General features: G+C 36.9%; 1 protein-coding gene across 1 annotated transcript in view; it reads right to left on the bottom strand.

The window, feature by feature from the left end:
* ZNF407 (zinc finger protein 407) overlaps positions 1-22593 on the bottom strand; it is a 344394-nt gene that overhangs the window by 207725 nt on the left and 114076 nt on the right. Inside the window, exon 4 of the mRNA XM_056330335.1 lies at positions 1780-1854. Coding sequence (XP_056186310.1) covers positions 1780-1854 — 75 coding nt within the window. The remainder of the gene's footprint in view (positions 1-1779; positions 1855-22593) is intronic.

Genomic DNA, 22593 nt, shown 5'->3' with positions numbered 1-22593 from the left:
AGGTTGCAGGCCTTAGCTGGGTTCTCTGCTCCTCCGGCAGCTAGGGCTGCAAGGGCTGTGAACCTGCCACCTCGCAGAGGGGCAGCAGGGGAGGGACCCCCCTTCCTCCTTGCACCACGCTGGCAGGCCAGCTAGAAGGTCTTCGAGGAACGTGGGAAGAAATGGGGAAAATGGGAACAGCCAGAAGGCTTTCAGAAGAAACACGTAAACAAAAGCCAGCAACAACCGATTTAGTTTATAGCATCCTGCTTGTTTAGGAATTCATTTCAACATGATGATCGCTAAAAATATGCCTCTCAGGCTAAGATACTATATTTGGAAATCTATTGTATGTTTCCTTCATTGCACGCATATTCACTAGGGTAATGGAAGTTATATCTATGTTGTATTTATGATGATTATACATTAAGTGCCCCCTTATAAAAGAACGTATTGGTATTGAATGCTTCCAGTTACAAAATAAGCCACCAGAGCAAAACATTTTTTGTAACTGTTGCACTATGACAAAAGATAACCAGCATAAACTTTAATATGATATCTGCTTTGATGAAACGGTAACTGTTACAATGCATCATTCTGTATTTTAGATGACACAGAGTATCTCCAAACTCTTTAAATAACCGTGTGTTAGGGAAATTCTGGTTAAGCGCTTTGTAGAGGAAATCTCATTAAAAATATAAGCACCACTTAAATAGGTGCTTAGTCAAACATAAGGTGTATATGATCTGCTAATTTAAAACTCTACTCTTAGGTCACTCAGTGATTTAAGCATGATGAACTTGTGAGGCAAGGGTCTAATTGACTACCATTTCCAGTGTCTTTAACAAGAAATGAACATGACCCAGAAAGAGTTCTGCAGTGTTCTCCTACAACTCCTAGCTATCATTTATTTTCCCCTTCTTTCATATCAAAACCAGAAAGTATTCTTCGTTTATGAAAGCCTACACTGGAAGAATGAGTTACTTCAAACAGTATCAAGTATTCATCCAATGAACCCTGCAGGTAGGATACCCCCACCTACTCAGACTGAAAGAGAACATGCAGTCTTTTGACTATCCAAAAAACATCAAGTTTCTGGTTGCCCCCAAAATTCAATGAAATAGCAACAGCTATGCCAAAATGCGCCCAATAAATCTGAGGCAAAATGTGTTTATCTGTAAACACAGTCCCATTCAGCTTTTAAAATACAGCTAAATTTTAAACCACAGAAAAAATAACCTCCTTACAAAAAAAGTTTGAAAACTACTAACTACACACAGACTGAAAAAATAAACTAATTCATTTTAAAAATAGCCAAAACATCAGATCTCAGTTCTCACCCAAGAAAACTGAGGAAACTTTCATTTTGATTCCTCTGTGGCTTTGACATCACTGATCAATGTAAAACCTGGAAAGTCATTTTAGAAACCTATAGGAATCAAGGCCAGAAAGACCAAAAAAAACCCCCCAACAAACAAAAAAACAAACAAAAAAAAACCCCCCAAACCAAAACAAAAACGTTTGATTTTGTACTTGGAGGGACAGTTACAACTATGGAAGTTTTTAGCGAATACAAAACCTGTGAAAAAAACTGTCTAAAAATGTGCAAATCCTACACTTTTCTACAGTAATTTTCCTGTTAATGCCCACAGACATGAGCACTTCAGCATGTTAGATCCCTCTGTAGTTAGAGCTGATCTAAAAGTCCAGGTGACTTCATCTTGGCTAAGCTAAATATTCCAGATAAGGTCTACAGATATTGTATAAGGTAAAATCAAAAATAATATTACAGTAGTTTACCTTTCTTTGGGTGTGCCAACTCCATGCTTGCCCAGTAAATGAGTATTCAAATGCTTCTTCATTACAAACGCCACCCTACCAAAGAGAAAACCCAGGAAGATTATTTTTTTATTAATACTTTTTTCCTTTAAATACAGTATTTTTCTGTTTTCAGCACGCACTTGAGTGTATTTTATTAAGGGCAGACTTTCAAAAACCTCTGGTAGACTATGACTTAAATCTGGGAGTCCATTTAACTCCAGGTTGTTTTTTTTTCAGATTGCAATCGCTTGGCTATTTTTGTTATGAATAAGTAATCACAAGTGTACATTGCTGGTCAAAGAATGGTAAAACCTATTTCTGCTTCCCTTTGCAAATTAGAACATCTTATACAATATACTAATAATATAGTCTATTTTACCTAATGACATTTTCTCATGTTATAAACTAATACAGTTTTAGTCACAATTTTGAATTTAAGTCTAATGGGCCCATCCTGTAACCCTTTTTCATGTAAGTAGTTCCATTGTTTTTAATGAGTAACACAAAAATACAGCAAGATCAGATGCTTTAATCACTGCTTATGTCTAGGCAAACTTCATAGTATTAATTATTTAAAGAGATATACATGGAAACAAATCAATAGTCTTAGTTATTTTATCGCCTTATAAAAAAAAGGATGGAAAAGGTGAAGCATATGTTCATGAATACACTTTGAGCAGGAATATTGTTCAAAGCAGCAAGACAACTGTTCAAAGCATCAAGAGCAGCAACAAAATATATACTACCTGGTATAGTGTTTCTACTAAAAAAAACACATATAATTACATTTTGGTGACATACACAATGAAACAGATAGAAGCCTATCAACTGCCATTCTTTTGCTGATAAAACCATAACATCAATTTAATTATATCATGTGACTGGTTCAAACAATTTAAATATCAGACTGAAGCTTCAAACTAAAATGGTTCTCTCTATAAGCAAAGATTTTACTGCTGCAACTTTCAGTGTGAAAAGGGCTTGCAAACATTTTTGTTAATTATGTATTACAGCTGTCCTTCATAAAGTTAATTACTAATAGCTGAAAGGCAATAGACTCTATTTGCATATGTACATGAAAGGCATGACATATGCAAAAATATGATTTTAATTAGCATTCTATGATATGAAGGGCTACAAATCAAACTGGCATGTTATAAGATTTTTAACATTAAACGCTGAATTCATCTGGACATGTTTGCAGTAATGGACAATGGAAGGACTGTAAAACACTAGCACTATGGGGTATAAGAGCCACAAAAGCCAAGAGACAGTACTTTTCCTTTACAAATATGTTAATGTAGCTTTTCCATGTCTGATCTACTTTGGGCAGTTTCACATTATTACAGAGAATCTCTCTAGTGCATCCCTTAAGGTGTAAGAATATAATTCTGTCTTATTTAAATGATAGCGATTTCCTTATTTTTTACAAAAAGACATTAAAAAAATCTTAAATACTTTTCCTTATACAATTTATAAGTATGGCATCATAATCATTATAACTGTGAATAATCTATCACAGCATTACCATCATTACTATGCAAGTGTCATCAGAATTACTGTACCTAAGGAAAATAATTGTAACAAAATAAAAAAAATGTGTTCTAATAACAGCACAATGCATTCAAAACATACTGCCCTTGCTTTTTGGCAGAAATACAAAACATTTCCACACAGCTGTGAAAGGTACGAAACAGATTTTAATTTAGTAATACTTGTATTTCCTGTTAAAAACCTCCATTCTCCCCCTGCTATAAAAGGAAAATAAAAGCAAAGATATTGCTGTGAAAAGGGCAATGAGCAATCGAAGTTATAAAGGCATACTTTGCTATTTACATGGAATATAAAGATCGCAACCAGCTACACAGTATTTCTACAGAAGTTATTTTTTTTCCCTCTCAGCCTGTTTACTTGAAGCTTCCAGACAAAAGCTGAACACTTCTTACACTGCACAACCGCAGGAGGTACAGACAGAGATACCTTTCTGCAAAATCAAAGACAAAGGCCTTGTTAATAATGTGAAGCAATTAATCTCACATTAGCTGCCTCCTCTCTGTTTTATCTAGGTTCTGAGTAACCATTTTGCTGCTGTTACACAGCACAAATAAAATGAGGACTGACTCAGTAAGTGTCTCAGCGCTGACTAACATTTCAAGTTTTTAATGTAAGGTTTGAAGACTTTAGACTTGAGGAGTGCTGAATGCCTCCACGCAAGCCTGGAGTGCTCTGCATAGCTCCAGGAGCAGCTCCCCACCTTCCTGATTCAGGCTTTGAAAATAAAAGCAAAGTTGCTGTTTTCATAAGAAACTGAAAACAAGGTTTAAAAAAAAATTAAAATTTACCAACAGAGACAACCCTTACTGAAACAAAAGATTATTTTTTTTTTCCTTAGAATTAAGGCATAGTCTAAACATCTTGGTTTGGACGCTGAGTTTGAGAACAATCATCCCCACACCCTTGCCCCCCCAAAAAACCCCAACAACCAAACAAAAACCCACAAGGAAATAAAAAGAGAGAGAGAGAGAGAGAGAAAGATTGAGAGAGAGAGAGAGAGGTGGTAACAGCATTTGCAGGCTTTGCAAAAACACTAGAAGTGTTTTCTGTAGATTCTCTAACTCCACGTTTCTAAGCAATTACTGTTTTAATAGTAAAAAAATATTGGTTTTATCTATGCTATTTACCTCTGCTGAGGTAAATCAGTTATTCCTAATATACTGCCAGAACTGAATAAATAGACATAACTTAGTCTTGGTCTTTTCAAATAAATCTTAAGGGAAGTCTGGCTGGCACCAGTGAGGACTTAAGGAGTGATGCTTTCAAGATACATCGCTCTAATATATCTTCAAATCCAAGGGAATCTCTGCATCAGCTGCAGCAAGCACCAATTCAGACATCGTTGAATTTCTCATTTCTTATTTTTTAATTCTAGTGGGAATAGAAATGTTCAAATGCTAAAAATTAACTGGTTTCACAAACGCATCAAAAGGGAGTAGGAAAAACCTAAACCTGCTATCCTCTACTGTTTCCAGAATGTGCAAACCAGGCCTGAGCAGAGGCCTGGAACCAGTTTTACAAACTCTGATCTGGACATACTCATTCCCAACTCACATGAAGACAAGAAGTCACAGGCCACCTGCTCTTCTGAGTGTCAGGTCTCGCAAGGCAGAAATGTTTAGCCTATACATCCAAGTCATGGTCACTGGGAGCTCCCTCCATTCTGTAGAAAGGCTGCTCCTAGAAGCCTCCTCTTGCAGTGGAAAAAGGTGAATAGACAGGAGGATTTTGTTTGCTTTCAGTGGCATTCTGTTGGTTTAACTTTTCTAGTGGTTTTCAACTACTTTGGTTCCAAACTAGCAACGTTGTCTGCGTTATACACTATGTTCAAACTTCAGGATAAATGAAAGACAAGTTCAAAAATTACAATGGGCTTTAGAATAGCATCCACACTCCCTACGGACAATTTTTTGCACATAAACTATAAATAAAAATAACTTTAATCATAAATATATGAGCACCTTTGCCAAAATAAGTTTGCAGAATATTCTGTTTTCAGTTTAGAAGTGCTGTGGCTTTGTAGGAACGTGTCCACTCATATTCCATGGCAGACTTAAAACAGTACCTTGGACTCACCCTGAGAATGCCAGTAACTGATTTAGGAACCTCTGCAGACTTGTCTTCAGTTATAAAAGCACATTTTAATGTACAAAAGAAGCAAAAGGACTTCTAATCCTGGGAATTAAGAAACCTACTGGACAATCTTTACTTCTACTTTTTATTCTAGTGTAATACAGGCTTTTCAGCATGGAAAATGTTTATTATCACAGTACCCAAGGAATACGAATAATCTGCCATGCATTGTTTGTTCTCTCATTTTCTCTGCAAGAAGAGAATTGTCCTCTGTGAAGCATCTTGTTTTGAGAGGGCAAAAGATTCTAGGTTTTATTATGTTTTGAATCTATAATTGCTCTTTTCTTTTTAATATGTACATTGCTGTGTTAGTGAAAAGCCAAGTTAAAAAAACCAGACACACAAACCAAAACAAGAATTCTGGATCGTGAAGTCTGAAATCTGAGTGTTTCCTGAGTATTTACCAAGTGCTCAGCCTTGGCCTAGTTCCAAGGAAGGAGCTACATCTTACCTCCTCCAGAAAGTCACTTGAAGATGTGTCAACAGACCAGTCATCTTGTAACTGCACGTAACTACTGAGGAGGACCAGCATGCGAATTTATTTTTGTGGGACTCTACAAACCAGGTAACCAGCAGCTGAAGAGGAATTTTAAATCACTTCTCAGTGGATACATTGCTCCCTGCAACTGCTCTTGGATAATTTATCTTACAGACAACAATGTTCAATGACAACAGAAAAGTCCAGGAGAATAACAATGAATATCTACCCCTTATTCATATTCTCAATATCCTTTACATCTCCTTTAAACCTTCCAGAACCTCTTTATACACAAATTTGACTCTGAGAATACAGGTAAGCTACTATATGACATGCAGGCCCCAAGTACAGAGTATATTTTAAAAAGCTCCTTGAAAGCCTTTTTAAAAAACAAAACAAAACAAAAAACCCAGCACAACAGAACCCCCCAAAAAACCCAACCCACATAAAGCAGAAAAGAGAGCTATTATTTTAAAATTATTATTATTTAGTACTTGGTTTTATCATAGGTTTCAGGCAGTTAGAAAGAATGGTTTACTGTTTTGGATAAATCACCTGGGAAATCTGACAGCTTCAAGGAATAGTAAGAAAAAGGACCTCTTAAACTTTTACACACCATCACAGGATATGAGGAAATAATGTATTATTCTGGCTGCATCAGTTTTTATTTTCCATGATCTGTACTTAAATTTCTGTCTTCTATCTTCACCTGAGGCAAGGAACCAGAAAATCAAGGCAAGCTGCACAGATCATGCCAAGAAGGAGGACGGTATGTTTGGGCAAGTAGATATCAACATGGACTCAATTGTTACTACCGGAATGAAGTGTTCTTGTTCTTTACTGTGTCTTTATATACACTGCACACCCTAATTGTTTGTAGTTGAATGAGTGGTTCACATGGAGTCATGCCAACACGGGTATCAGTTAGCAAGAGAAAGAAATAGTGCGGTGTCTCAAGGAATATCATGACCTACATGTATTTTGGAATGTTCAATAAAACTTGTACATGTAATTTTTGCATGTACTTTAGATTTGTACATGCTCTATGCGTAAAAGTAGAACTTCATATATTCAAACCAGCACTTAGTCAAATAGTACATGAACAGTTGATACGAACTTAAAAAACTTAAAAAGTTTATAAAGTCTCAAAATTATATAAAAATTTGCTACCCAAATCTCATCTGTCTCTCAGAATTTTGTATTCAGTAGGTCAGCTTCAGGAACAAGAGCTTAAAGGAAAATGCAGAACTGCCCAGAAAACAATGGTTTTCTATGAACAAGTAGTCTTTTTTTTTTCCATGCATCAATAGAAGAATTTCCCAAGAATTTAGACAAGTCCATCATTCGTGGATGTTTTCTGATTCTGAAGGGTCCAGACTGGGGCGCTGATAACTCTCTTGCATGACTGTGCGCAAGGGACTCAATTTAAAAGAAAGTATCTGGCAGGGCAGAATCCGGTGTGGAAGATATCCAGTAGTCTGAAAGGCTTCATGCCCTTTGTGACAAGATGTCAGGTTCAAGTAAATATCTGGCAGGGCGAAGTCTAGTGTGGAAAACATCCAAATATCTGAAAAACTTCATGCCCTCTATGACAGGACATCAAGTCCTAGAACCCTGCACAGGAAAGCTGGGGTTTTCTGCTGACTCATTTAGCAGCCAAATGAAGCAGGTCTTATTATTTCCAAATAACAGTTTCAGTTATTCTTAAGTTAAAATAATAGTAATATTAAATCCATAACATTTCAGAAGCTTAACAAGTCATGCACAATAATCCTTTCTGCAATGTTGAGAGTACCGTGACACACGGCCTTATACTCCCTGTTGATCCCATGCATTAAAGCAGGGTATGGCTATTTTATGTTCCACCCTTACTAAAACTCATAATTAAACTGGAAAGTAAAATGCATATGTTTGGCATATGTGGCTTCTTCCTTTTCATCTTCAAGTGTGAGCAACTTGGCAGACTGGAAAATGCAAACTTTTCCTCTTGAAAAGAGAAACTGAAAGAGGTAAATGAGGACAACTTTGCCATCATGAACAAGACAAAAGCCAGAATATCACGGCAAGAATATCATGGTAATTCATGCAACCTAAAGACTAACATAATTTTCAGATTTCTGAGAATTACTAGCTTTTCTGCCTTAAGTTTGAAGGTTTTGGGGTTGGTTTTTTGTGCAACAATCAGGTATGTTTCTTAATTATTTATTAACTTTTCACTTTTTCCCTGGAGATGTTTGGTTACTGAAGTTCAAAACCCAACATTTTCAAAAATGAATTTTATGTCAATATGAAACTGTTGGTGCAATAGACTACAACTTTCTCTTCTAAAAATACCTCATCTCATTTTTACTGTTACTTGTAATGAGCTAGCAACGAAGCCAAGCTACCCAATTAAAAAATAAATAAATGGAGAAGACCACAACTTATATTAGTGGAACACCTGTACACAGCTTACACCTAAGGTAGACTTGAGTATCACAGCAGCTACTGTTCCTGACTTGCTTTGAATAGGATGACAGACAACAGGATTGTCAATGTACTGTTCAATGACCTGCATCAATCTCAAGAATAATTTACTGCTGTATCAGACAGATCATTATGGATGAGTTGTGCACTATCAATCAATCAGCTGTGTTGCTCCTGCATATTCCTTTATCTATCAACCAGAAGAGAGAGACATCCCTCAACATATTCGTGTTACTTACTGCCACCAATCTGCATCCCTTAAGATGTGAAAGAATTATTAGCCACATGGCCATAAAGTAGTAGCAATAGGCACAATTATCTCCTCTGACATAGTCTGGCAGAACAGACCTGGGTACAAAGGCAGAGCAAACTAAATAAAACAGAAAACATCCTCTGCTTCTCTGCTCAAGCTGGCCTGGAGAGATCTTGCCATCCAAAGCTGCTGAGTTCTCTCACCATCCCACTTTTAAGGGATGTACATTATAATGTAAAACATCCAGGACAGAAATTTAGTTTGTCATTGCAAGGACTGTGGCAAAAGAAGAATACATTGGCAGTATTTACATTATTTCCTCCCCCATGAAGGAATTCACTTATTTGTTATTATGCGCCTCACCTGAAGTTACTTGTTCTGTAACTGAAATCAGAAAGGTTTCCTCTAAGTTACCTACAGGAAATTTTCTGAATTTTATTAGTTTGGGTGTTCTGTGGTGGTGGGTTTTTTTAAATACAAAAAGTACCCTTCAATAGCAGATGCAGGAATAAGCGAAGTGCAGACAGTGATAACTGTTATTAACATAAAGGTGAGAGGAAATTTAAGAGTGCAACTGGGAACTTTTGGATTTGGAGATACAATAAAAACTGGTAACTGTAAGTAAACAAATGGCTCTATTTCGTTTACTTGATGAGCAAACTAAAAATAGCTAAACAGTGGCAAAAACTTTGAAGTCAGAAGGTGTTCACTCTGTCAGGCAATCACCCTACAAATATATGAGAAAATTAGTACCGCTACAAGAAATGTTTGTTTCAATATTCAGAGGAGTTAATGAATGTTAAGTGATAATGGTAGACAGCAGCAGTATGTAATTACATTTCTAAACACACCTTACCAAATCACTTCTAAGCTAAAAAAACCACATGTTCTATTAATTTTCATTGGTTATCAAACATCTGTAACTGTCACCTCTAACAGGTGTTTGGTAACCTAACAGCTGCGCAAAGTACTAACAAAAAAAAAATAAATCACAATGTGCTTTCTGTAGCACTGCTATCAGCCTTTCAGTCTACCAAAATGCAGAACAACTAACCACTTTGCCTAAATTCTGAAATTCAACCTTAGGCTCAGTGTTGGGAGTACCCTGCATCTGAGAAGAGATTACCATCAACATCCAGAAACATGTCACCACCAGAGAACACACTTGTCATGCTAAATGAATACTTTAAGCATAAATTAAGGTTTACAGCTATAAGCATTGTGATCCAAGAGCACCTACCAACCTTGCCACCAAGAAATTGCTTATGTCCTCTCTTTTCTCATAATGTGTACACCAAACACTCCTGTAACTCTGGTCCTTCCCTTTTCCATTGTGTCCCTTTCTTCAGACATTGACCTGTCTCCCTACTCATGATCCAGTCCCTTTTTCCAGCATGCTCAGGACTTCAAGTATAGAATTTGATGCAGTAGGCATCAGTTCCACGTACCATCATCTTGCATCTGGGAAGAGATCGCAGGATGAACAGACTAATGTTTGAAGTGGGAAGTTCTTCAAAGTAGATTCAACCTTTTGGGAAAATCAGGTGAATCACATCTCTAGGTGCCCTGACAGAAGTTTTGAAATATCTGACTTTCTGCAGACAGGTTGTACACAGCTTCCTAGCAATTCCAAGGAGTGAAGTCTATGCATGTTGAAAGTGCAAGAAACAGCATGTAAGACTACCCCAGCATAAGGATGTTTCACTGAGTTTCTACTTAAAAGTAGAATGGATAGAACCAAACAAACATACTTAGTTCTAATATTTTGCTCTTCCTGAATAAAAAGTCACTTTTGAAATTGCATGGCAGACTGAATTACCAGGTTTGTGCAGAGCTTCTACAGGAAGAGCCATCTTGAGAGTTAAATCTGCATCATCAAAAGAATCTAATCTTGCTTGTCTTTAAAGGAAAATCAAAACAAATCTAAAGATAGTTGATTGTAGGCTAGAAAACACATAGGGCCTGCAGTAATGGTGCCACCATACATAACTCAGTCAACTGAGCACTTACAGTGCCTGTGGTCTTTTGCAAAGTTGCGAGGTACAAAGAAAGGAATGAGATGAATAAATTGGTCACTATCTGATGACTTAACTGCTCAGAAGTCATACACACTCAGAAGGCATACGCAATTTTTATTGACAATTTACCCACAATTTGAAACTGCTGCTGGTGATAGATGGTGGCTGGAGCTAAGACTCTGTGTGACTAGTGAGAATCTTGCCCTAGGTCTTTGCTTGACATAGCAAAGCAAGTGCTGGTTGATTTGTTTATTCCTGAGACTTAAATTCTGCTGTAAAACATATCTTTTTTGCCTTACATCCAGGCGTTCCACAAGACCATTTGACTTAAGGTAGAAAGCAAAATACTTCAGAATATATGTTTGCCAAAGTAGCTGTAACTGCATAAAAATAGTAAAATGATGACAGCAGGACCTAATCTGTAACCATCAGAAGTACCATTCACATGGATTAACCTTTAACAACAGTCTGGTCAAATCAGAACAGACTGGTTCCAGCCAAGGAAAAAGGAAGGTAATCCTTTGGATCAGATCAGTTTCAGTGCACGAAAATGCATCTGGTACTTGTATACGCATAAACATGTTTGCAGCACATGGGGAAAAAGAGAACACCCACCCTGGTTCTGGCTGTCCTTATCCAAGGTCTCTCAGGCCTGCCATTCCTACCTTATAGACTAAGAACCACCAAACGCGGTGGCATCAGACCAACTATACAGTATGCCTAACACTTGGCTAGTATGTTTGATTAATGTTTATTTTTCATTGTTAGTAGACATCTTCTTAGTAATCAAACATAAATAAAAGCTCAGAATTTTCAGTCTCAACCGGCATCTCAAGTCTCTAGCTATTCCCACCACAGCCACCCCTAACTCTCCTCAAAAGCTGAGAATTGAAACTTTCTCCTCCTGCCACTGAATAAGGAGGACGCTGGTTGAAGAAAGTATCGGGACTATTAGAGGAAACCATGATATACAGACCAGAAGGACTCTTATGCACTCTGCAAGTACTACAGACCTACAAAACTCTCTCAAATTATGGCACTGAACACAGTGTGCAGATGATATTAAGAGCAGCACGGAAGTCCATCCAAATGAGAATTCCAGGTGGTAACAATGGCATTACTTCACTTGCCCCATGAGCAAACGGTAACACCTCTCATCACTTCAGCCACAGACTTAGCAGGAGAATTACTAGTCACTAAAGCTGCCAAGCACAAAGTCTGGTGTTTCTTAGGTTTGTCTTTGATGTTCAGCAGGACTCACTTCAGGCATAAGTGAGAAGTCCAAAGCCAGGACTGCAGGGATTAATAGAGTACTCACCTGAGATATAATTGTTCTTAAAGCAATAAAACACCTCACTGAGTTCAGAAGGAAGTTTTGCACCAAAAAAAAGCCATTCTTGCAGTCCAATATGGATGTTGCATGCACTAGGTATGAAGACTGTTATCAGTCTGGGAAAATTGAAGGAATATAGATCAGACAAATCAGTACAGTCATAAAGATGATATCTGTGACACAACAGAAGATGTTCTCTGGCAAAGAATATTCTAGTCCCAGCCAGCATTTGAGATTAACTCTGACCATTTCTGGCCACAAATCAAGCATGAGAGAGACGGGAACTACATAGGTGCCCAACAGAATTAAGAAAAAAAGATCTTTGATCTCAAGGGTCTAGATATACTTACATACACACATTGAGTGTACATATGAACAAAGAAGTGAAGGAGAAATCAGTTTTGTTGCAAACAAAAGCTTATGGCATACTATCTAAAAAAGAAAGGAGACTTGATAAATTACCTGAAAAGATGCAATAAAAGAAATTCAGCTTTTTCTGAGCTTGCCAAACAAGTTTCTGATGTATATGACCAACTGGATAAATTACAGAACTTCAGGTTTTATATACAAAGCGACAACCTGGTCCTATAAAGAGACATAAACCACGTCTCTTTAAAAGAAAAAATATTTTCAGTCTCTGTCTTTCTGAAATGAAGTTTCAATTGAGGAGTTTTTCCTTTTATGATCCTTGCTGTGATTGCAACCACACCCCCATCTCAAGTGCTAGCATGAAATGATGGGATCTCACAGGTCCACTTTCAGTAGGAGGGGAACTGACAGCAAAGACAACACAGGTACCAGCACACATGGTGGTACTCCATTTAATTCAGTATTACATCACATTTTGATTTTCACAAATGTACTCCTGTTAAAGCACTGAAATTTACTAAATACACTCACAACTGAGCCATGTGTGCACAAAACCACCTATGTGTCCAAATGACCACCTGAAAACACTGTATTTCCCAGCAGTCACTCGCAGCTATGGAACCGAGCATGTAAGCACTGACACGCAACCCTGCTTAGCTTTGCAACGCAATGGAAGTAAAATGGCTCTCACTTGGGAGCAAACGCAGCTCCTCACTGTTTGACCCATGGGACACATAGGCCATAGGGCTTGCTGCATTCCATACTTTGGAAGGGCCGAGTTCCCTGGGTTGGTTTTCAGTGAAGGCCTCAAATTTTAGGCAATTTAAATTATGCTCTGCAAAAATTAAATACATACAAAATGCCTTCTCATTTGTTATAAATAGAAAAAAGCAAACAAAAAAAAAACCAATCAAAGGGCTGTTACATTTCTTTACAATTTCACAGATTAGTAGAACCCCCAAAACCATTATTGATGACATTAAATGTCCAGAGTACCTGGACATAGAGAGAGAAATAGTCTGACCAGTGTGCAACTTTTATAGTACTGAATAGCAGGCAAAGTTTTGTGCAACACATAGCCAAATGCATGAATGGAATTGATTTTATAAAGAGTTACAAACAAAAGAGTCCAAAATATTAACCAATAAACACATGCCTGGGTGGAAACATCCTATTATAAAATTACTGTAAAGATCCTCAAAAAGGTAGAAAAAAGTCCAATTTTCCACATAACCTGAGAGTGCAGAGTTTTCTGATAATAAGATCCAAGGAACCTGTAAACCCAAGGCTCTAATTTTCTTATGGCGACTGTGTAATATTTTGCAAAGTAAAATTGACTGAGATGGAAGCTATTTTGCATGGTACAGTGGCGATGGCTAACAAATGAGAGTTTTGTGGGCTGAATGTTAGTCCCCTGCCTCATCTGCCACCCCTAATGACAGCAGCCACCTGCTGTTTTATTGTCACAGCTGGAGCCGGTTCACACTCCTTGGTGCTGAGCTCTGCCCATGAGCGCCAAGCTCTCGCCTCGCCTCATTACTTTGATGAACTTTTTATGGTCAGCACCCATGAAGACCTCATCTAGGACTATACAACCTAGATCGGCTTCAGGGAGTGCTTCCAGCTAGCATGAGGTGATAATGCACAGTGACACCACGGCTGCTACTGTCTGTCACTTAGTCAAGTTACTGTACTATACTTCTGGCTCTACAGGGCCCTCAACAGGTAAAATGCCATGAAATTCTCCTATATAATAGAGTTCACCCTCTCCTTTTCACATTGCAAGATAGAGATCATATCCTACTAGCAAAATTTACCTTTTCAAAGATAGATATTGCAATAAAATATGTATCATGCCGTTTGCTACGTGTAACTACAGACAAAAAATTTCTACAGTCCCTAGACGTAAACCTGCTGCCTTCCTAAAAAAAATATCCTGGCATTAAATAAAGCAACCATGAAAGCCATAATATGGCTTCATTAACACCACCAAATAGAAAAAAAAAAATAATTACATGCATTTTACAAGAGAAAGACTGTTTTAACTTAAAGAACAGAAAGCATAGAAACAAAAATCATGCCAGCCAAATCTACTTATTACCCAAATGAATCCACAGTGGACAATGATATATGCTCCTTCCCTTGCCCCAGAAAGAACCCCACACATATTCATTTATTAACTAAGCAAAGTCTTTTGCATTGTTTTACTTAATCACAGTGTCTGTTACTATTTTCTGCTAATTTAAAAACAAATACAATCATCCTTTCCTTTTCAAAAATTTTTTGTACTAACACTCCAAATCTCTTGAGCCTGTACCCAATTTTAAACTTCAACAGATTTTTTTTTATTGATGCATTTAGAGCAGACTGGTTTATGCTTGATCACCAAAATTTAACCCCAGGTTTACTCTCAGCAGTAGAATAATCTTGTTGGTGTTAACAGAGGTTTACATTTGCCTGTATTTACATATATCATTAAGATTAATATATGTGCTATTAATAATAATTTCATTAACATTCTGAAATCATCAAATAACATTTTGACTTTTGAATGGCTGTAGGCTATTATAAGCCTAAAAACCAGAACATTTTCAGTATTCATTGTGTAGCAATCCAGCTGATCAGTTTTGACAAATTCATGCAATGTTATAAGCCATTAAACTTCATTTAGTTTCATTTAAAAACTCCACCTAAATATAAAAAGCAACTGTATTTTTCATACAGACAGTACAATTTCCAATAAATACAGCTCCCAGAATCCTCCAAAAAGAAACTGGTTTTTCTATATCTTACTGAAATATTTTTAAATTTATCATAAATAGAGTTTTTGAAATTGTGTTTTTGAGACCACTGACCTAGCAAGAGTTGAGCATCTCTAGTACGGTATGGTACAATTTAGTTCCTCTTGAGGAAGGGCAGTGCTGCAGATACCCTGGGCTTCACATAAGATTCCTATGACAGGTAGAACCTTGCAAATGTTGTTGAGCCCACAGATTATCCTACATATGTGAGAATTTACTTATGCAAGCCCTTCTTTATTAGCACTTTTTAAGTGTGACCTAAACAACAGTTGAAGAGCCAGAAAAACCTAACGATTCAGCAAAGGTTTCCATTCTGCTACAAGCTGAGCACCTCCCATACAGTCCTGAAAAGTATTCAAGAGAACTAGAGGACACACAGAACCTCGTGTAATGAGGGCCTAAAATATATGGACAATCCCATTAAATATAAACAGCACCAACTTCTCTACCAATACAATTTCAACAAGCACTTGTCTTCTGCACAAGTTCAACAAAAGAACTTCTTGTGAAGCACAGTGACATATTGATCACACCCTTCAGAAAGTCCAACAACAGAAAACTGCTTTTAGAAGAAAAAGGAATTCCCTTCTTTTTACTAGATGATGTATCTGTCAAATGCGTAATTTGTAGGACTCATTTCATACCCTTAAAAATAAAACATCAATGATGCAGCTTGATCAGTGCTGGGTAAGACCCTGTGAAACGGCCAAACTGCCTTAGTGGAACAATCAATGGTTTCAATAGAACAATCTCATAATGGTGTTAGTAATTAAATAGTAATGGCTAAGAGATTTTTTCCCTTTTTTTTTTTTTTTTTAAGCAGTAGTGTGTCAGCTGTAGTATGCCTATTGCATGCTTTGTGATATGACACAATCCATCTAAAAGGTTTCATGAATCCATAATAAAACTCTAAACCCACAATTAGCTAGGTATTTATTCTCCTGTTGTAAAGGAATTTGTTAAAGGATGCATGGCTATCCAGACTAGCTATATTTGCTCACTGCTTTACAAGAAATAGCCTGCCTGCATGTATAAATATTTGGAAATATGCTTCCTTTGCAACACTACATAGCCTTGGCATTATGACTATGTTTTAGAGTTGTATACTAAAATATAACTTCGATTTACCCAGTGCTTACAGTTCACTGGTCTGTAATTCTTCATATCCCTCTATTTTCCACCAATTTTAATTTTAGTCACTATTATTTAAAGTTCAGTTTCTGTGCCCTTTCAATTTTGATTCTTTTCCAATGTGACAACAAACATCAGTGCCATTTCTGATGGTGACTTTTATTGGAGTAAGAAAAACCAAACTTTCAGAAGAGAAGCTATCAGAAAATCATCAGACAGTAACACAGTAACAACTTGTGGTCAGTATCAAGATGAGCTGCATGTGAACAGACAGTCTGGAGGTGACAGGATTTGTATCCAATTACTAATCCCCTGAGCCATGCAGCCCCCTGAAAGATAGATTTCTTTAAGTTGATCCCTTAACCCATCACCAACTGGTCATGCTACTGCATTCCAGCAGTAACGATGAAAAGGGAAACACATTTTCTATTTAAATCTCCATGACACGGAACCGTCATGTTGGAAAGTCCCCACCTCTCTTCTCATCTACTACACGTAAGTTTTGAAAATAGATCCTATGAAAATAAGAACAGGCATATGAAATTATTTAGCTTAACATAAATATTCTGTCTTCTGTGCTTCCTGCAAGCACACAAAGAAGCTTTGAATGCACATACTTCTTCTTGTACTGAACAGAAATACCTGTTGATCTTAAAAAAAGGCTAAACTTCTAAAACTGTTCTTTCTTAAAGAAAAAGATACTTATATGAAGAATATCAGAGACATTGCTGAGGAACTGTTCATCCTTTAAAACATATTATCTCTGTAATGCTGCCAGTGCCAGTGTCAGGTTGGGCCATTAGCCAATTAAACAAGAATAAGATCTGCCAAGAAGCTATTTTATTTTTGCCTCAGAATATTTGTGTATCTGTGAGCTAGTGTGTGTTTGTGTTCATGCATCAGTGGAATCTGGTTGTTCATGCCAGGTTTTCTTATCACACTTCTCTGCTTCTTTCAACTTGCACATTCCTGCAATACAAAATGGACATGTGTCTGCTGATAATGTCAACATACTTAAGTCCACAAGGAGAGATTTTGTGTAACTAGATCTAAAGTGGTTTTTTTTGTGTTCGTTACCTGACCCTGTCTGCTTACACAATACTAGAAGAGCCAGTCATTCATGGGAAGAACTCCGATACCACGAGCACTTCTAGGAGATGTTAAAGGACAACAGATGTGGAAGAAATCAGCATCCAATTACAATATCCATGGCTAAATACTCTCCTAGAAACCTCATTTTTACATATTAACTGAAGGAAATTCTCACTTCTCATAGCAGACCAGGTTCAATGGGGTGCTGAGAGCATCTTGTTATCTACTTAATTTCAATCTCATTATGCTTTAGATTCCTATACATCATCCATCTAGGAAATTCCACTTGGAAATATGAGTAGGTACAAATACATCTAATGCCCTCCAACTTATGCCCTCCAACTTGAGCTACTTCAAGCTAAAAAGCTTGAAGACATAACCAGATTTCTATCTCCTTGTCCAGAGTAGAAAATTCTGGATTTTTTTTTTTTTTAAGGGGTGGCAGACCCACCAACTGCAAGCCTTCATCTTAATTCATTAACAGCAAAAGTACAATCATTCCAAATAATGAACCTTCACCAGTTTTGATATAGTCATTCAAAATTAAAACCAATGCAAACAAGATATACACAATTTACAAATCAAAACTGAACAGTGCCAAGTACAAACAGAAGTATGAAAATCTCCTTTCATAATGTTTCAGAAGATAGATATTACCTGGCCTTGAAGGTATTTTCTTAAATACTTACTAGAGAACTTAACAAATACTAACAGTACTGACAACTCTTTCAGAACTTACCATCATGCTAAAAAGGTATCTACTTTTCAAGAAATGTGTTTAAACAGCCCTGATGAAAATTAGTACATTTTGTAAAACTGTAAATACAATTAAGGCTAGTGAAAGTAATTACCTAATATTACTGCCTGTAATCAGGGGTTATGGAGCAAGGTTAGGTACAAGTTAGTAAACATGGCACTGATAACAAACTTCAAACTCATAGCTATTAAGTCTCTTTAATCACGGTGTTACAGAAATGAAGCATGTGAGCAACAAACGTTCTTACACAGGGATTCACAGCTAAGACTGACATTTTTCCTAATAAATCCCACTAGTCCGGAGAGAAGAATGCTGTGTGTAGCTAGAGCACAAGTTAACCCCTAGATCTGTCAGAACACACAGCAGTTGCTACGCTTAAGAGTGAAGCCGGTGCAATAATACTCATTACACACCGAAGATCCAGTTTGTGCTTGCTAACTGTGTTTGTCATGCCTCCAGCAGCTGTCCTGGAGAGGAACCTGCCTGCAAGACGGACAACACTACTGCTCAAGAACTTCACCTGAGAAAAGTTGTTTAACTAAATGCTATCTGCTTCTCCATGGATCCCCTTGGCCAGAAAAGTTTAGAAATGTGATGCATCACCACCTCAGTCTTTGCTCTTCTGGGACACAAGTCTGAGCAGAGAATGAACCAATACCACCGACATGTGCCAAAGGAAAAGGGCTAGCATGCATTCATTGACAGAAATGAACAAGCAAATACTTTCTGATAGTTTTTAAGTTAAAATGGAATTCACTATTTCAGCATTCTTAAATTTTGCTACATACGTCTGTAGCTTTTGCATTTGTGGTTGTTGAAAAATTACTTTTCCTTATCACTTTGGTAAGCAGCAATGCAGCATTTCTTCTTACCTTTTTAGAGCTGCAGCACTAAAAATAAATTATAAAACATTCTGAAAGGATGTATTTCATTCCAGAAACACACTGAAATAAACTGAAAATATTCATTTTTAAAGGATTTTAGAAGACTTAATATTTTTGTTTCCAATGTGTCTCTAAATTAATGCAAACCTACTTCCTCTGAAGAAGAAGACAAACAAGTGTTGGTTTCACTACAGTACATATGATCTAGATACCAAGGTCTAATCATAACATATTTATCACCATCTAGCATTTGGCTTGTATATGATGTCCACAGGCACTTGTAGTGATAGCTGTCAAACTGCATTCTGTTTCTGGCATAAATGAGCATAACAACAAGGACAAGAAACGTAGTGCAGTATAGAGTAACAACACAGCCTGGAATTTAGCCCACAGTAAAGAAACAGTCAAATTCATTACCAGCCTCAATGATGGAGGATCATCCTTAGGGTGGCAGAATATTTCAGAAGTCACCAAGCTTCATGGGGCTTGCTTCTACTAAAGGTGTTAGATTGGTTTAGAAATACAGTATCCTTCTCCCTTCCTTTCTCTTTCAACATACAAGAGATCAGAAAATCTTAGTCAAGCCATGCATGTTCCTGAAGAAGAAGGTCTAAAAAGATATGACCCACCCTCCCCAGATTTCAACTGCTTGTTCCAGCACTATTTAAGCATAAGCTTATTTCAAGATTTCTATATTTAAAAAGTCCCACCTTATGCACTTCCAAGGAAAAGGGAATAGAAATGAAGAGGGAGGGGGAGTAGGGGGAGAAAGCCAGATCATCAGCAACTAAGTTCCTGGTTCTTTTCCAAAGTCTTGTCTATATTCCAACATACTCTAATTTAATTTAGCATTAAACTTCTTTCCCCCTTGGTCTGCCCATGGTCACTTTTCCATTACATTTTACTTCTCCCTTGAACTGGGGATATTTCACATCTGTACACCTCAAAAGATTTTGCAAGTCTGCATCCATCTCACAATCTTACTTTGATAGAAACCATGATGCTCAGGTGTAAAGATGAATTTCTAGTTAACCCTCACAAATTCTATCAGTGATAAAGATGAGGTAGCTTTAGGGGAAAAAAAAACCCACAAACCAACCCCACAGCACAGAAAGAAGAGAATATTGCTTAGCCATGCATTGCATTACAAGGTAGCGATGGGGAAAACAGCCAGCAGCATCACCTACAACAGTGTATGTTCCACTGGCACATGCTTAAGTCAAAGTCCTTCCATTTAAACTGTAGGTTCATCTCTCCTTGACAGGCAAATGACAGAGCATGTATGTCATTCAGAAATGATGGGTTATTGACAGTGCATAAAGAGTCTCCTATCATTTACGATGTTTCTGAAGAACAGAGGCCACAATTAGAAAATGCACATACTAACATTCACTCCTCTTTCTCAGATCACACTTTCCTTCATTATTTTTTTTTAATAGATTGTTAAATTTATACGTGAGTCAAGTTCCTGATAGCTTATTGCTTCCCCATCTTCTGTCATTCAGTGGTGAATGCTTAACAGGTAAAAAATATGTAGTCCTTTTCTGCAGCAACAAAGTCCCAAACCAACTCTGGCACCTTATACAGTGACAGTTGCATAACCCTGTGAACGGAAAGCTGAAAGTCACTGATTCTATTAGTTCCCAGGGAAGTAATGGATACTTGTTCCTGAGAACCTCTTGATTTCTCTTGATCTAACAAAACAAAACGGGGAGGGGGGGGGGAGGAGGGGAGAGAGATTGACGAGATGTAACCAGAGACTGATAGGTTTCAAAAAATTTTTTTCAGTCCTTCCATCAGCACCTGGTACACAAAGTCAGTTTTACCTGTCTGATGAGTAGTCACACCAAACCCTTACAGATATACATGAAGAATACCTGCTAAGGCTTCAGAGACAATCTGATGCAGAACAGTATAGTTGTTCAGCAGGAAAAACTGAAAAATGGAAAACAGTAATCCTAAAAATCAGTGAACTGCATGCCAAACAGAACACATCGCAATTCTGAGCTATACAAACAGAGACAAGTTAAAGGGCATCTAATCTTTAAATTCTCTAAATTAGTTACACTAAATCCTATACTAGTTTAACCATTACAGTAAATCCTTAAAATAAATATTATTCAGCAAAGGCCATGGCAACTTGTGCTGTACTTGGAAAACCCCAGCCACCTGGAACAAGATCAAACTCATTTGTTATTCTTGAGAGCCTGTTCCCAGAAAGTAAACTTTGTATTGTGCATACATGAGGAATATATCCACCTGAAGGGCTATTCATAAACAAATATGTAGTCACCTATGGCAGTGACCACCATCAAATTCATTTTTCATCTTTACAGATAACAAATATTTCTGATTACTCAATGCATATGTACATATGGATGTATAATTATATATTGATTAGTTTAGCTTTTAGCATAACATATGAATGTATTGAATTTCTCCAGAGTAACAGATAACATTTTTAAAGATTATACCAATAGACCATTAGCATTACAAGTGAATTTATTTTCCCCAACAGTGCTAAAGATATGCAAAACTTTCATTTTTCAGAGTTGCATAGTAAATGATTAACACCAGCTCTGCTCATTATCTTGCTTAACAAAACTTCTTTAAAAACAAATAAATCAAAAATGCCTCTAACATTCCTGAATAAATAAATTACAGACCTGTTCAGTGGCAGCAATGATATTTTAAAAAGCTTGTGCAAGCTCATTGTACAATTTTATTACTAAACTGCAATTTATAATTAAAGTGTCCACTTTTTTATATTCTAGTCAGTTTTACTCAAAGAAGTACCTTTTGCAACCCATGAAACTGTTAAAAAGCTACGTATCTGCCAAAATTAACCCCATGTTCCAATATGTTAGAATACACAAATAACAATAGGAGGAGAACCATCACTGCCCATTTTAGATGGGATTTGTAAGGATAACTGCAGTTAAATGAAACAGCTACTATCTGGTAGAATTTCAGATTTCCATCACTATGAATGTATACTTTATATTTCGTATTAGAAACACACTTCTTGTCTCAGACTTTGGGATTATTTTTCTTGCATTATAAATGGACACCAAAGTCCGTCTGGAAATAAAATACCTATTTCCTATCCCTGCTGCAAAAAAAATCTTTACCTAAAGAAGGAACTTCCAATTTCGAAGTTTTAGAGAATTGCCTTCCTACTTTAGTCCCCCTGTTAAAACAAAAAAACTTTCTTTTTTTTTATATTTATATTTACAAGGTAAAACCACAAAGCCTTGTCAACAAAACTGCATTTTGTTGCAGCTCGGGGTCAAAATAACCACTGCTGTGAGAAATGCACACATCACAGAACTAATTTCCTCCTCAAAAGAAAGTATCGAAAAAATGTTTTTTTCCCCGCTTTAGAACAAAGAGCAAAATGAAACACAACCTGTAATGCAACCATAATAAAATGAAACTGTTATCTGTTGCTAGTTCCCTACCAGCCCACAGATTTTTCTTAGCATTAAAAAACAGCATGTAAATTAAGGTGACTGAAACATGCT

The sequence above is a fragment of the Falco biarmicus genome, chromosome 3 (genome assembly GCF_023638135.1).
Source record: "Falco biarmicus isolate bFalBia1 chromosome 3, bFalBia1.pri, whole genome shotgun sequence".
Classification (NCBI taxonomy): domain Eukaryota; kingdom Metazoa; phylum Chordata; class Aves; order Falconiformes; family Falconidae; genus Falco; species Falco biarmicus.
This window is presented reverse-complemented; position numbering and strand designations above follow the sequence as displayed.